General features: G+C 40.7%; 2 protein-coding genes and 2 long non-coding RNA genes across 8 annotated transcripts in view; 2 read left to right on the top strand and 2 right to left on the bottom strand.

Moving 5' to 3' along the window:
* Window positions 1-16290, bottom strand: part of LOC110490236 (aldo-keto reductase family 1 member B1) — a 40699-nt gene that overhangs the window by 10744 nt on the left and 13665 nt on the right. The gene's annotated exons all lie outside the window — the stretch shown is intronic.
* LOC149978104 (uncharacterized) lies at window positions 32-5250 on the top strand. Its single transcript, XR_016486742.1, has 3 exons — window positions 32-171; window positions 2398-2447; window positions 2732-5250. It is a non-coding gene; the product is annotated as an uncharacterized LOC149978104 (long non-coding RNA).
* LOC149978103 (avidin-related protein 4/5-like) lies at window positions 2300-8897 on the bottom strand. Of its 4 annotated transcripts, XM_090200325.1 has the most exons (6): window positions 8159-8298; window positions 8024-8062; window positions 6963-7188; window positions 5710-5827; window positions 2717-2834; window positions 2300-2426 (listed from the first exon to the last, which is right to left on the bottom strand). In XM_090200325.1, exons 2-5 carry the CDS (start codon window positions 8030-8032, stop codon window positions 2798-2800), a joined length of 390 nt encoding a protein of 129 aa, XP_090056451.1. In that variant the 5' UTR covers window positions 8033-8062; window positions 8159-8298; the 3' UTR covers window positions 2300-2426; window positions 2717-2797. The 4 variants fall into 4 exon arrangements, with proteins under 4 accessions (XP_090056451.1, XP_090056453.1, XP_090056450.1 ...); XM_090200327.1 differs by lacking the exons at window positions 2300-2426; window positions 2717-2834; window positions 8159-8298 and adding exons at window positions 5293-5419; window positions 8706-8843; XM_090200324.1 differs by lacking the exons at window positions 2300-2426; window positions 2717-2834 and adding an exon at window positions 5293-5419.
* Window positions 5931-11113, top strand: LOC149978102 (uncharacterized). Of its 2 annotated transcripts, XR_016486740.1 has the most exons (4): window positions 5970-6161; window positions 8666-8817; window positions 9473-9623; window positions 9838-11113. It is a non-coding gene; the product is annotated as an uncharacterized LOC149978102 (long non-coding RNA). The 2 variants fall into 2 exon arrangements; XR_016486739.1 differs by lacking the exon at window positions 8666-8817 and having other exon boundaries at window positions 5931-6161.

Below are 16290 nucleotides of genomic sequence, written 5' to 3'. Positions count from 1 at the left end.
TGAGCAACGCTCTCTTATTTTGTCATTCAGACTACCTGACATGGTGTACAAGTTTAATAAATGTGAACTACTTCAGTGGAATTCCAGACCAGCTCGGCAGATAAGAACCCCAAATGTGGGAATTACCCTAGAGCACCGTCCCGACCACGGTCTGGAGGCGAGGAAGGAAAGGTAATGAATGACACTGTTGAAATTATTTGGCTGTGGCTGCGCGATTCAATGGCAACACCCCATTCCATCCCCCTGGATGCCTCTTCCCCAGAGCTAAACAACCGCTCTGCACATGTTAATAATCTACTTTATGCACACTTTTTTTTTTAACGCACCCATCACGTTTTTCACTGTTAATCGTGAATGATGTATCCATGCAGTATCTGCATACTAACCATTTGATCTCAATCCGTTTCATGGGAATATAAATTGAGATTTTCTTGAATTATGTACAGCGTTTTTTCGTGAGTAGACCTCTACCCTACCATGTTTTGCCTAGTGTCACGCCCTGTTCAATATTGGCGGCATGAGAGAAAAATGTGACCGTTTGCACAATCATCCTAAAATGTCATGAGAAATTAGGTAGTTTTTCTTAACAGAAACATTATCTCGTGCTATTATAGTTGGTTATCTTTTATGTAGAATACTAATGAATCATTATGCGATCTTGACATAATGATGTGATCTAACTTTATTAAAGAGCACCCTGCACGCTCTGACATGTCGATCAAGCAGCGGTGCAGTAAGTAAAACGTTTTTGCGCAAAGTAGAGAATCCCGTAGCAGCTCACAGATTACTACACCTGTACATAGCCCATCTATAATTTAGACCAAACAACTACCTCTTCCCCTACTGTATTTATTTATTTTGCTCCTTTGCACCCCATTATTTCTATCTCTACTTTGCACATTCTTCCACTGCAAATCTACCATTCCAGTGTTTTACTTGCTATATTGTATTTATTTGTATTGTATTTACTTCGCCACCAAATAAATAAATAAAAATTAAGATATCCCTTAACTGGAACTAAGGGGCCTAGCCTGAGCCAACTTACTTTTAGCCAGTAGGGGCTCCTGAGCAGCGCAGCGGTCTAATGTACTGTATCTCAAGGGTCATTTTTCCTCTAAAGTAATAATGGAAATGACAATCTTTTCAAAATGATCGTTGTGTTCAGCCAAGACTTTCCTTCGAAATGGCTCTGCATGTTTTGACCTGAGACTTAGACTTTTGCGTATATGTTTAGTTTCCACCAAAAGTTTGTCCATTTCATGTTACATCCAAAAATCTGCCTTTTTTGAGTATACACTCCCCCAAGGGGTACTATAGACACACACACATCCAAAGTACAATTTATATTTTGTGTGCATTGTGCCCCCCAACCCCTCTTTTATTCTGCTGCCAATCTCTGTTTATAATATATGCATAGTCACTTTAACTATACATTCATGTACATACTACTTCAATTAGCCCGACTAACCGGTGCACATTGGCTACCCGGACTATCTGCATTGTGTCCCGCCACCCACCACTTGCCAACCCCTCTTTCACGTTACTGCTACTCTCTGTTTATCATATATGCATAGTCAATTTAACCATATCTACATGTACATACTACCTCAATTATCCTGACTAACTGGTGCCTGTATATAGCCTCACTACTGTTATAGTCTCGCTACTGTATATAGCCTTGCTATTGTTATAGCCTCGCTACTGTATATAGCCTTGCTATTGTTATAGCCTCGCTACTGTATATAGCCTCGCTACTGTATATAGCCTTGCTATTGTTATAGCCTCGCTACTGTATATAGCCTCGCTACTGTTATAGTCTCGCTACTGTATATAGCCTTGCTATTGTTATAGACTCGCTACTGTATATAGCCTTCCTATTGTTATAGCCTCGCTACTGTTATAGTCTCGCTACTGTATATAGCCTTGCTATTGTTATAGCCTCGCTACTGTATATAGCCTTGCTATTGTTATAGCCTCGCTACTGTATATAGCCTTGCTATTGTTATAGCCTCGCTACTGTATATAGCCTCGCTACTGTTATTTTTCACTGTCTTTTTACTGTTGTTTTTTATTTCTTTACTTATCTATTGTTCACCTATTACCTATTTTTTACTTAAAAATGTAACTGTTGGTTAGGGCCTGTAAGTAAGCATTTCACTGTTGTATTTGGTGCACGTGACAAATAAAGTTTAATTTGATTTGTCTTTTCTACAAGACATTAAAGTTGCGATTTTGCATTAAAATGTAATGTCCAAAACGCTGGAATCGCCCTAATTATTAAATTGATTGGACACATGCATTCAGTTAAAATATGTTTATTTCCTTAATGATTTAATTCAGTAATGTCACATTTCATGAATTTCTTCTTTTGTCCCTCTTCTTTTGTTCCTTATTTAGAAACCCTAAAGAATATATCAGTTCCAACTCTAAGGACAAAAAGAGACAAAGTAAGATTAATGATTTGTTATGAAATGCAGTGCAATTAATCATGGACAATATTAATTCATACACATTGCCTACTCAGACTAATAGGTGGGAAAATTAACTTTGTGGAATAAGCATATTATAGGAATTTCATGTCAAAAGATAAGAAATCTTCAGAAATTCGAGAAAGACATACACATGGTCAATAGAATAGACACACAAGCTAAACATCATACATTAATTTAATTCATACAGTACATCATCCTGTTATTCATTGAGGGTACCATCTCACCTTGTGCCCTCCCAGTCTTGAACGAGAGATGGCTCTGACGACCGCAGGATCCAGGTGGTTTTAATCACCTCTTGGTTATTCTCATTGAAATACTGCCCTGTGAAAGCGGAACAGGACCCTGTGAAGGGAAAAGAGAGAAAGAGGATGACAGAGAAAGCGAATCAGAATAACAGAGAAGGAATCAAAGACTGGTTGGTAAAGTAGTGGTATAGCTTTAAAACACCGAAGTGCATTATGGGTAACATAGTAAGTTAACTTTTGTTTTTGATGCAATTTTTCTGTGAGCAACGCTCTCTTATTTTGTCATTCAGACTACCTGACATGGTGTACAAGTTTAATAAATGTGAACTACTTCAGTGGAATTCCAGACCAGCTCGGCAGATAAGAACCCCAAATGTGGGAATTACCCTAGAGCACCGTCCCGACCACGGTCTGGAGGCGAGGAAGGAAAGGTAATGACACTGTTGAAATTATTTGGCTGTGGCTGCGCGATTCAATGGCAACACCCCATTCCATCCCCCTGGATGCCTCTTCCCCAGAGCTAAACAACCGCTCTGCACATGTTAATAATCTACTTTATGCACACTTTTTTTTTTAACGCACCCATCACGTTTTTCACTGTTAATCGTGAATGATGTATCCATGCAGTATCTGCATACTAACCATTTGATCTCAATCCGTTTCATGGGAATATAAATTGAGATTTTCTTGAATTATGTACAGCGTTTTTTCGTGAGTAGACCTCTACCCTACCATGTTTTGCCTAGTGTCACGCCCTGTTCAATATTGGCGGCATGAGAGAAAAATGTGACCGTTTGCACAATCATCCTAAAATGTCATGAGAAATTAGGTAGTTTTTCTTAACAGAAACATTATCTCGTGCTATTATAGTTGGTTATCTTTTATGTAGAATACTAATGAATCATTATGCGATCTTGACATAATGATGTGATCTAACTTTATTAAAGAGCACCCTGCACGCTCTGACATGTCGATCAAGCAGCGGTGCAGTAAGTAAAACGTTTTTGCGCAAAGTAGAGAATCCCGTAGCAGCTCACAGATTACTACACCTGTACATAGCCCATCTATAATTTAGACCAAACAACTACCTCTTCCCCTACTGTATTTATTTATTTTGCTCCTTTGCACCCCATTATTTCTATCTCTACTTTGCACATTCTTCCACTGCAAATCTACCATTCCAGTGTTTTACTTGCTATATTGTATTTATTTGTATTGTATTTACTTCGCCACCAAATAAATAAATAAAAATTAAGATATCCCTTAACTGGAACTAAGGGGCCTAGCCTGAGCCAACTTACTTTTAGCCAGTAGGGGCTCCTGAGCAGCGCAGCGGTCTAATGTACTGTATCTCAAGGGTCATTTTTCCTCTAAAGTAATAATGGAAATGACAATCTTTTCAAAATGATCGTTGTGTTCAGCCAAGACTTTCCTTCGAAATGGCTCTGCATGTTTTGACCTGAGACTTAGACTTTTGCGTATATGTTTAGTTTCCACCAAAAGTTTGTCCATTTCATGTTACATCCAAAAATCTGCCTTTTTTGAGTATACACTCCCCCAAGGGGTACTATAGACACACACACATCCAAAGTACAATTTATATTTTGTGTGCATTGTGCCCCCCAACCCCTCTTTTATTCTGCTGCCAATCTCTGTTTATAATATATGCATAGTCACTTTAACTATACATTCATGTACATACTACTTCAATTAGCCCGACTAACCGGTGCACATTGGCTACCCGGACTATCTGCATTGTGTCCCGCCACCCACCACTTGCCAACCCCTCTTTCACGTTACTGCTACTCTCTGTTTATCATATATGCATAGTCAATTTAACCATATCTACATGTACATACTACCTCAATTATCCTGACTAACTGGTGCCTGTATATAGCCTCACTACTGTTATAGTCTCGCTACTGTATATAGCCTTGCTATTGTTATAGCCTCGCTACTGTATATAGCCTTGCTATTGTTATAGCCTCGCTACTGTATATAGCCTCGCTACTGTATATAGCCTTGCTATTGTTATAGCCTCGCTACTGTATATAGCCTCGCTACTGTTATAGTCTCGCTACTGTATATAGCCTTGCTATTGTTATAGACTCGCTACTGTATATAGCCTTCCTATTGTTATAGCCTCGCTACTGTTATAGTCTCGCTACTGTATATAGCCTTGCTATTGTTATAGCCTCGCTACTGTATATAGCCTTGCTATTGTTATAGCCTCGCTACTGTATATAGCCTTGCTATTGTTATAGCCTCGCTACTGTATATAGCCTCGCTACTGTTATTTTTCACTGTCTTTTTACTGTTGTTTTTTATTTCTTTACTTATCTATTGTTCACCTATTACCTATTTTTTACTTAAAAATGTAACTGTTGGTTAGGGCCTGTAAGTAAGCATTTCACTGTTGTATTTGGTGCACGTGACAAATAAAGTTTAATTTGATTTGTCTTTTCTACAAGACATTAAAGTTGCGATTTTGCATTAAAATGTAATGTCCAAAACGCTGGAATCGCCCTAATTATTAAATTGATTGGACACATGCATTCAGTTAAAATATGTTTATTTCCTTAATGATTTAATTCAGTAATGTCACATTTCATGAATTTCTTCTTTTGTCCCTCTTCTTTTGTTCCTTATTTAGAAACCCTAAAGAATATATCAGTTCCAACTCTAAGGACAAAAAGAGACAAAGTAAGATTAATGATTTGTTATGAAATGCAGTGCAATTAATCATGGACAATATTAATTCATACACATTGCCTACTCAGACTAATAGGTGGGAAAATTAACTTTGTGGAATAAGCATATTATAGGAATTTCATGTCAAAAGATAAGAAATCTTCAGAAATTCGAGAAAGACATACACATGGTCAATAGAATAGACACACAAGCTAAACATCATACATTAATTTAATTCATACAGTACATCATCCTGTTATTCATTGAGGGTACCATCTCACCTTGTGCCCTCCCAGTCTTGAACGAGAGATGGCTCTGACGACCGCAGGATCCAGGTGGTTTTAATCACCTCTTGGTTATTCTCATTGAAATACTGCCCTGTGAAAGCGGAACAGGACCCTGTGAAGGGAAAAGAGAGAAAGAGGATGACAGAGAAAGCGAATCAGAATAACAGAGAAGGAATCAAAGACTGGTTGGTAAAGTAGTGGTATAGCTTTAAAACACCGAAGTGCATTATGGGTAACATAGTAAGTTAACTTTTGTTTTTGATGCAATTTTTCTGTGAGCAACGCTCTCTTATTTTGTCATTCAGACTACCTGACATGGTGTACAAGTTTAATAAATGTGAACTACTTCAGTGGAATTCCAGACCAGCTCGGCAGATAAGAACCCCAAATGTGGGAATTACCCTAGAGCACCGTCCCGACCACGGTCTGGAGGCGAGGAAGGAAAGGTAATGACACTGTTGAAATTATTTGGCTGTGGCTGCGCGATTCAATGGCAACACCCCATTCCATCCCCCTGGATGCCTCTTCCCCAGAGCTAAACAACCGCTCTGCACATGTTAATAATCTACTTTATGCACACTTTTTTTTTTAACGCACCCATCACGTTTTTCACTGTTAATCGTGAATGATGTATCCATGCAGTATCTGCATACTAACCATTTGATCTCAATCCGTTTCATGGGAATATAAATTGAGATTTTCTTGAATTATGTACAGCGTTTTTTCGTGAGTAGACCTCTACCCTACCATGTTTTGCCTAGTGTCACGCCCTGTTCAATATTGGCGGCATGAGAGAAAAATGTGACCGTTTGCACAATCATCCTAAAATGTCATGAGAAATTAGGTAGTTTTTCTTAACAGAAACATTATCTCGTGCTATTATAGTTGGTTATCTTTTATGTAGAATACTAATGAATCATTATGCGATCTTGACATAATGATGTGATCTAACTTTATTAAAGAGCACCCTGCACGCTCTGACATGTCGATCAAGCAGCGGTGCAGTAAGTAAAAGTTTTTGCGCAAAGTAGAGAATCCCGCAAAAGCGCAGAAGATTCAGTCGTTAGCTATCGGGAAGAGGCGTCCAGAGGATTCAGCCAAGCAGCTACTCCCATGGTTGTTATTTTTTGTAGTAGTATTGGTGCTGACAGTGATATGTATAGAATAGTCTACTTCTATTTTTACTTCTGTTTTGTATCTCAAAATAAATAATTATTTTCTTAAATGGTGAAGACGTAGGCACATACCAATAATTCCCCATGAAATGCAGAAGGCGATGGTTGGCATTTGTGGTTCCTTTATGTTGTAGAAGCCCACCAATGGTTCATTGAGTTCTTTAGTGACATGTGGATGTTCTCCCACATTTGATTTGTACATCCCACTGAGCCCCGAATTGGTTGGCTCAAACTTTAGAGTCATTATAGACCCCAGCTCATTCTTCCATTCTCCTGATAGGTGTGCAATCTTTGTAACCTACAATTATGGCAGTAAGAGCATTTATGGATGTTATAGCTGTTGAGATATAAACAAATAGTTTCTTTCCAAAACGCTATATATCCATTTCCAGAAATGTTGGCAAATGAGCTTTTATTGTGAACTTTTATTTTTTTAAATCTTTTGAAATCATTTGTTTGAAATCACTTGATGGTTTAGTTTCAGAGAGACAAATAATAATGTTTTTTATTTACTCTAAACGTCTGCCTCACTATCAGAGAAAATAAATAACTGTACAGATTATACATTTGTGACACCAATATGTATTTTTTTAAGAAAAAAGATCATTTCAGTAATATGAGATCTGTATGTAAAAAATTCACATTTTACATTTTAGTTATTTAACAGATGCTCTTATCTAGAGCGACTTACAGTTCATATTCAGTTCAAGGTAAAACAATACATAAAAAAAAAATGTTAAGATATGTGGTTGTCTCATGAAGCTATCACTGTCAAATATACAGTATACAAACATTATATTCCAACTAAACAATGGATACATAGAGCTTTGCAAAAAAAATATCTACAATCTATGCATACAAAATCTGAGAACAGTAATATTTTACACACACACACACGACGGTACCCATAAGCAATCATTTCTGGTGAAAAAACACAAATGTAATACATTTGAGCGTATCGCGCTTTGAAAATACCCTTCAAATATTGAAACTATCAATTGCAGAATGGAAATCTTTTGAGCATCCATACAACTAACCTTATTTTATCCAGAATTATTTGTAGCAACGTTTAATCACCTCTTTCAATTTAATCAACACTTTTGCAAGATAATTGGATGGAATTTTATATTTACCTCGGCCATTGCAGAATTTTAGGAGGGAACAATGCTGAGCTAAATGGAAGAAACAAAATAACATTGTTAGGGTCACCTCAGCTACTTCTTATTTCTCACATCTTCTGGGTTAGTTTATATTGAAGTCAAACTTACCGTATCTGATGAGGAGTATCAGTGTAAATCACCCTAAATCTGTATCAATAAGTGCTCAATGAGCTGGCCTTTTTATTATGACTGTAGTGCCCTGAGGGTAACTGCTCTAGGGCTACACTTCCCTGACACTCTTAGCTGAGGGAGGTCCTAGATAAGGAAACTGGCACTACTGAACCTTTTGAACACATTACTATGCCAACTGAAATGAACCAATAACCTGTTAGATCACATTCTTTACTGTTTTTCTCGATTGCTTCAACACTGTGAATGAAACTGTGTGTAAAGGAGAGTCTCCTTCACTATAGACATTGGACTCTTCTAAATATTTATGCAAGTATTTATTCAAGGGTGAGGTGAGTTTATTTGTTTGTGTTTCAGTCATTCACCATTGTGGCCAAAGAGTGCACCTCGCTTCTAGTCCTTAGGAAACTTTGCAGTATTTAGTTTTTTTTATGTATTATTTCTTACATTGTTAGCCCAGAAATTTTTAAGTGTTATTACATACAGCTGGGAAGAACTATTGGATATCAGAGAGACGTCAACTTACCAGCACTTCGACCAGGAATACGACTTTTCTGAAGCAGATCGTATATCCGCACCACCCAGGGCATTTGAACAGATCCCAGAGGCCGACCCAAAACAACGCTGCTAGAGAAGAGGTAGGAGGAGCGGTCTTCTGGTCAGACTTTGGAGGCATGCACACCACCCACCCCTTCCGAGTATATTACTTGCAAATGTCCAGTTCAGTTGATGAAATTAGGGCAAGGGTTGCTTTCCATGGCTCTCTCGGGATATGCTGTCGGAGTCGTTAAAGCCATCTGGATTCTCGGTGCGTCTCGCTGACAGGAATAAACATCTCTCTGGGAAGAAGGAGGGCGGGGGTGTATGTTTCATGATTAATGGTGTAATTGTAACAAAATACAGGAACTCAAGTCCTTTTGTTCACCTGACCTATAATTCCTCACAATCAAATGCCGACTATTATCTCCCAAGATAATTATCTTCCGTTATTGTCACAGCCGTGTATATCCCCCCTCAAGCCGATACCACAACGGCCCTCAAGGAACTTCACTAGACTTTATGCAAACTGGAAACCATATATTCTGAGGCTGTATTTATTGTAGCTGGGGACTTTAATAAAGCAAATTTGAGACCAAGGCTACCTAAATTCTATCAGCATATCAACTTTAGCACTTGTTCTGTCATAACGCTGGACCACTGTTACTCTAACTTCTACAATGTGTACTAGGCCCTCCCCCGCCCTCCTTTCGGCAAATCTGACCATGACTCCATTTTGCTCCTCCCTTCCTATAGGCAGAAACTCAAACAGGAAGCACCTGTGCTAAGGACTATTCAACACTGGCCTGACCAATCAGAATCCACGCTTCAAGATTGTTTTGATCACGCGGACTGGGATATGTTCCTGGTAGCCTCAGAGAATACTATTGATGTTTACGCTGATCCGGTGAGTGAGTTTATAAGTGTATAGGAGATAAGTGTAAGTATATAGAAGATGATGTACCCACTGTGACTATTAAAACCTACTCTAACCAGAAACCGTGGATAGATGGATAGCATTCACTTCTGTCATCATGAAGTATGTTGAGACTAGTCAAGGATCATATCACCTCCACCTTACCTGTCACTTACCCACTTCAATTTGCTTACCGCCCCAATAGGTCCACAGACGATGCAATTGCCATCGCACTGCACGCTGCCCTATACCATCTGTACAAGAGGAATACCTATGTAAGAATGCTGTTCATTGACTATAGCTCAGCATTCAACACCATAGTACCCTCCAAGCTCATGATTAAGAGTGAGGCCCTGGGTCTCAACCCCGCCCTGTGCAATTGAGTCCTGGACTTCCTGATGGGCCGCCCCATGTGGAGAAGGTAGGAAACAACATCTCTACTTTGCTGATCCTCAACATTGGGGGCACCACAATTGGGGCACACCAAAAGCCCGCTCCTGTACTCCCTGTTCACCCATGACTGCGTGGCCATTCACACCTCCAACTCAGTCAAGTTTTCAGATGACAGCCTACAGGGAGGAGGTGAGGACTCTGTGGTGTCAGGAAAATAACCTCTCACTCAACATCAACAAAACAAAGGAGATGATCTTGGACTTCAATTGACGGGACAGCAGTAGAGAAGGTGGAATGTTTTATGTTCCTCGGCATACACATCACGGACAAACTGAAATGGTCCACCCAATCAGACAGTGTGGTGAAGAAGGCATGACAGCGCCTCTTCAACCTCAGGAGGCTAAAGAAATTTGTCTTGTCACCGAAAACCCACAAACTTTTACAGATGCATAAAGGAGAGCATCCTGTCGGGCTGTATCACCACCTGGTACGGCAACTGCTCCGCCCACAACCGCAGGGCTCTCCAGAGAGTGGTGCGGTCTGCACAACGCATCACCGGGGGCAAACTACCTTCCCTCCAAGACACCTAAAGCACCCGATGTCACAGGAAGGCCAAAAAGATCATCAAGGACAACAACCACCTGAGCCACTGCCTGTTCACCCCGCTATCATCCAGAAGGTGATGATCTCAAGGCCAACAGACTGTTAAACAGCCATCACTAGCACAGAGAGGATACTGCCTACAGACACTAGCCACTTTAAAAATGTCACTTTCATAATGTTTACATATCTTGCATTACTTTTCCCATATGTATATACTGTATTGCATATACAATACAGTATATATTGCATATACAATACAGTATCCGTGCCGCTCTGTCATTGCTCATCCACGTATTTATATATTCCTTTACATAGATGTGTGTGTATTAGGTATCTGTTGTGGAATTGTTCGATATTACTTGTTAGATATTGCTGCACTGTCTGACCTGGAAGCATAAGCATTTCACTACACTCAGAATAACACCTAATAACCATGTGTATGTGACCAATAAAATTTGATTTGATATTAAAGCGCTTTCAATCAGTATCGCCTCATGCATTATGATTCCAAGATGGCATAGCAGTTCAGACGTCTTTTGTCCTCGTCTTGTCCTGTCCCATATATATATATATATATATATATATATATACACATACATACATACATACATACAGTGCTTTGCGAAAGTATTCGGCCCCCTTGAACTTTGCGACCTTTTGCCACATTTCAGGTTCAAACATAAATATATAAAACTGAATTTTTTTGTGAAGAATCAACAACAAGTGGGACACAATCATGAAGTGGAACGACATTTATTGGATATTTCAAACTTTTTTAACAAATCAAAAACTGAAAAATTGGGCGTGCAAAATTATTCAGCCCCTTTACTTTCAGTGCAGCAAACTCTCTCCAGAAGTTCAGTGAGGATCTCTGAATGATCCAATGTTGACCTAAATGACTAATGATGATAAATACAATCCACCTGTGTGTAATCAAGTCTCCGTATAAATGCACCTGCACTGTGATAGTCTCAGAGGTCAGTTAAAAGCGCAGAGAGCATCATGAAGAACAAGGAACACACCAGGCAGGTCCGAGATACTGTTGTGAAGAAGTTTAAAGCCGGATTTGGATACAAAAAGATTTCCCAAGCTTTAAACATCCCAAGGAGCACTGTGCAAGCGATAATATTGAAATGGAAGGAGTATCAGACTACTGCAAATCTACCAAGACCTGGCCGTCCCTCTAAACTTTCAGCTCATACAAGGAGAAGACTGATCAGAGATGCAGCCAAGAGGCCCATGATCACTCTGGATGAACTGCAGAGATCTACAGCTGAGGTGGGAGACTCTGTCCATAGGACAACAATCAGTCGTATATTGCACAAATCTAGCCTTTATGGAAGAGTGGCAAGAAGAAAGCCATTTCTTAAAGATATCCATAAAAAGTGTTGTTTAAAGTTTGCCACAAGCCACCTGGGAGACACACCAAACATGTGGAAGAAGGTGCTCTGGTCAGATGAAACCAAAATTGAACTTTTTGGCAACAATGCAAAATGTTGTTTGGCGTAAAAGCAACACAGCTGAACACACCATCCCCACTGTCAAACATGGTGGTGGCAGCATCATGGTTTGGGCCTGCTTTTCTTCAGCAGGGACAGGGAAGAATGTTAAAATTCTCACTGAGCTTGAGCTGTTTTGCAAGGAGGAATGGGAAAAAATTTCAGTCTCTCGATGTGCAAAACTGATAGACATACCCCAAGCGACTTACAGCTGTAATCGCAGCAAAAGGTGGCGCTACAAAGTATTAACTTAAGGGGGCTGAATCATTTTGCACGCTCAGTTTTTGATTTGTTAAAAAAGTTTGAAATATCCAATAAATGTCGTTCCACTTCATGATTGTGTCCCACTTGTTGTTGATTCTTCACAAAAAAATACAGTTTTATATCTTTATGTTTGAAGCCTGAAATGTAGCAAAAGGTTGCAAAGTTCAAGGGGGCCGAATACTTTCGCAAGGCACTGTATATATATATATATATATATATATATTTACAACTTTTTTCACATACCTTTTTATGTATCTTTTTTAATTTTCCATAAACTCATCTTCAAAACACTTTCCTGTAACCCGCCTCACCTATTTATAAAAAAAGTATTATTTACCTCAAATCTGTAATCCTCCAAGAAGCTAGCCAGAAACTAGCCAGAAGCTAGCCAGAAGCTAGCCAGAAGCTAATCCAGAAGCTAATCAGAAGCTAGTTAGCTTCTTTACTGGCTAATCGTTAGTATTCAGCTAACCACGGTTTGTGGTCATCAGCTATCCTTTAGCTCGAAAATCTATCGCCAGTTTTGTACGCCGCAGCTCGGAACGGAACATACCAGACCAATTTTTCTCTCCATGTCCCTGGATTTCAACCGCTAACTCTGGACATTTATTCTGGATCTCACAGCTAGCTAGCTGCTATCCGTGTGACTATCGGCTTTCGTCGATAGAGCAAACATCAATTATTCCGGAGCTAGCCAGCTGAAGCGTTCCATCAATCACTCCTGGGCTACAATCACCTATCCGGACCCGTTTTACTGCCTACACGGAGCCCCACCGGGCCTTCACAACTGGACTGCCGACGTTATCTACCCAAAGGAGTTATCCGGCTGGCTCCTCCGTCGCGACGTTACCTGAACGCCCATCCGCTAACCGTTAGCTGTCTTATCGGCTGCTATCTGAACAGACAATCGGACAATTTATTGATTTATTTGTATTATTATTATGATTATTTTTCTTATTGGGCCTCGATAACTATATATATATATATATATATATTTTTTTTTTGTGTGATGTGGATTAATCCTCTCTACCACACTGAACCCCACTAATCTACTGACGGAACGCAAGAGGTGGCTAATAACAGACCTCCATCCTATGCTAGCTTGCTACCGATGGCCTGGCTAGCTGTCTAAATTGCCGTGACCCCCAACCAACCTCTACTCACTGGACCCTTTTGATCACTCGACTAAGCATGCCTCTCCTTAATGTCAATATGCCTTGTCCATTGCTGTTCCTGTTAGTGTTTATTGGCTTATTTCACTGTAGAAATTTCACTTATTTCCTGCTCACTATACCTTATCCAACCTATTAGTTCCACCACCCACACATGCAAAGACATCTCCTGGTTTCAATGATGTTTCTAGAGACAATATCTCTCTCTTCATCACTCAATACCTAGGCTTACCTCCACTGTATTCACATCCTACCATACCTTTGTCTGTACATTATACCTTGATGCTATTTTATCGCCCCCAGAAACCTCCTCCAGACGTTCTAGACGACCAATTCTTATTGCTTTTAGCCGTACCCTTATTCTACTCCTCCTCTGTTCCTCTGGCGATGTAGAGGTGAATCCAGGCCCTGCAGTGCCTAGCTCCACTCCTATTCCCCAGGCGCTCTCTTTTGACGACTTCTGTAACCGCAATAGCCTTGGTTTCATGCATGTTAACATTAGAAGCCTCCTCCCTAAGTTTGTTCTATTCACTGCTTTAGCACACTCTGCCAACCCGGATGTTCTAGCTGTGTCTGAATCCTGGCTTAGGAAGACCACCAAAAATTATGAAATATTAATCCCAAACTACAACATTTTCAGACAAGATAGAACTGCCAAAGTGTACGGTGTTGCAATCTACTGCAAAGATAGCCTGCAGACTTCTGTCCTACTATCCAGATCTGTACCCAAACAATTTGAACTTCTACTTTTAAAAATCCACCTCTCTAAAAACAAGTCTCTCACCGTTGCCGCCTGCTATAGACCACCCTCTGCCCCCAGCTGTGCTCTGGACACCATATGTGAACTGATTGCCCCCCATCTATCTTCAGAGCTCGTGCTGCTAGGCGACCTAAACTGGAACATGCCTAACACCCCAGCCATCCTACAATCTAAATTTGATGCCCTCAATCTCACACAAATTATCAATGAACCTACCAGGTACCTCCCCAAAGCCGTAAACACGGGCACCCTCATAGATATCATCCTAACCAACTTGCCCTCTAAATACACCTCTGCTGTCTTCAACCAAGATCTCAGCGATCACTGCCTCATTGCCTGCATCCGTAATTGGTCAGCGGTCAAACGACCTCCACTCATCACTGTCAAACGCTCCCTGAAACACTTCAGCGAGCAGGCCTTTCTAATCGACCTGGCCGGGGTATCCTGGAAGGATATTGATCTCATCCCGTCAGTAGAGGATGCCTGGATATTTTTTTTAAATGCCTTCCTAACCATCTTAAATAAACATGCCCACATAAACATCCTTCTCCCAAATCCGTTCAGCTGATGTTCTGAAAGAGCTGCAAAATCTGGACCCCTACAAATCAGCCGGGCTAGACAATCTGGAACCTTACTTTCTAAAATTATCTGCCGAAATTGTTGCCACCCCTATTACTAGCCTGTTCAACCTCTCTTTCGTGTCGTCTGAGATTCCCAAAGATTGGAAAGCAGCTGTGGTCATCCCCCTCTTCAAAGGGGGGGACACTCTTGACCCAAACTGTTACAGACCTATATCTATCCCACCATGCCTTTCTAAGGTCTTTCTAAAGCCAAGTCAACAAACAGATTACCGACCATTTCAAATCTCACCATACTTTCTCTGCTATGCAATCTGGTTTCAGAGCTGGTCATGGGTGCACCTCAGCCACGCTCAAGGTCCTAAACGATATCTTAACCGCCATCGATAAGAAACATTACTGTGCAGCCGTATTCATTGATCTGGCCAAGGCTTTCGACTCTGTCAATCACCACATCCTCATCGGCAGACTCGACAGCCTTGGTTTCTCAAATGATTGCCTCGCCTGGTTCACCAACTACTTCTCTGATAGAGTTCAGTGTGTCAAATCGGAGGGTCTGCTGTCCGGACCTCTGGCAGTCTCTATGGGGGTGCAACAGGGTTCAATTCTTGGACCGACTCTCTTCTCTGTATACATCAATGAGGTCGCTCTTGCTGCTGGTGAGTCTCTGATCCACCTCTACGCAGACGACACCATTCTGTATACTTCTGGCCCTTCTTTGGACACTGTGTTAATAACCCTCCAGGCAAGCTTCAATGCCATACAACTCTCCTTCCGTGGCCTCCAATTGCTCTTAAATACAAGTAAAACTAAATGCATGCTCTTCAACCGATCGCTACCTGCACCTGCCCGCCTGTCCAACATCACTACTCTGGGCGGCTCTGACTTAGAATACGTGGACAACTACAAATACTTAGGTGTCTGTCTGGTTAGACTGTAAACTCTCCTTCCAGACCCATATCAAACATCTCCAATCCAAAGTTAAATCTAGAATTGGCTTCCTATTTCGCAACAAAGCATCCTTCACTCATGCTGCCAAACATACCCTTGTAAAACTGACCATCCTACCAATTCTCGACTTTGGCGATGTCATTTACAAAATAGCCTCCAATACCCTACTCAACAAATTGGATGCAGTCTATCACAGTGCAATCTGTTTTGTCACCAAAGCCCCATATACTACCCACCATTGCGACCTGTACGCTCTCGTTGGCTGGCCCTCGCTTCATACTCGTCGCCAAACCCACTGGCTCTATGTCATCTACAAGACCCTGCTAGGTAAAGTCCCCCCTTATCTCAGCTCGCTGGTCACCATAGCATCTCCCACCTGTAGCACACGCTCCAGCAGGTGTATCTCTCTAGTCACCCCCAGGACCAATTCTTTCTTTG

This window comes from Oncorhynchus mykiss, chromosome 15 (assembly GCF_057628025.1).
Source record: "Oncorhynchus mykiss isolate SJ-2025 chromosome 15, ASM5762802v1, whole genome shotgun sequence".
Taxonomy (NCBI): Eukaryota; Metazoa; Chordata; class Actinopteri; order Salmoniformes; family Salmonidae; genus Oncorhynchus; species Oncorhynchus mykiss.
The sequence above is the reverse complement of the archived record's forward strand: the minus strand, read 5'-3'. Positions and strand labels throughout refer to the sequence as shown.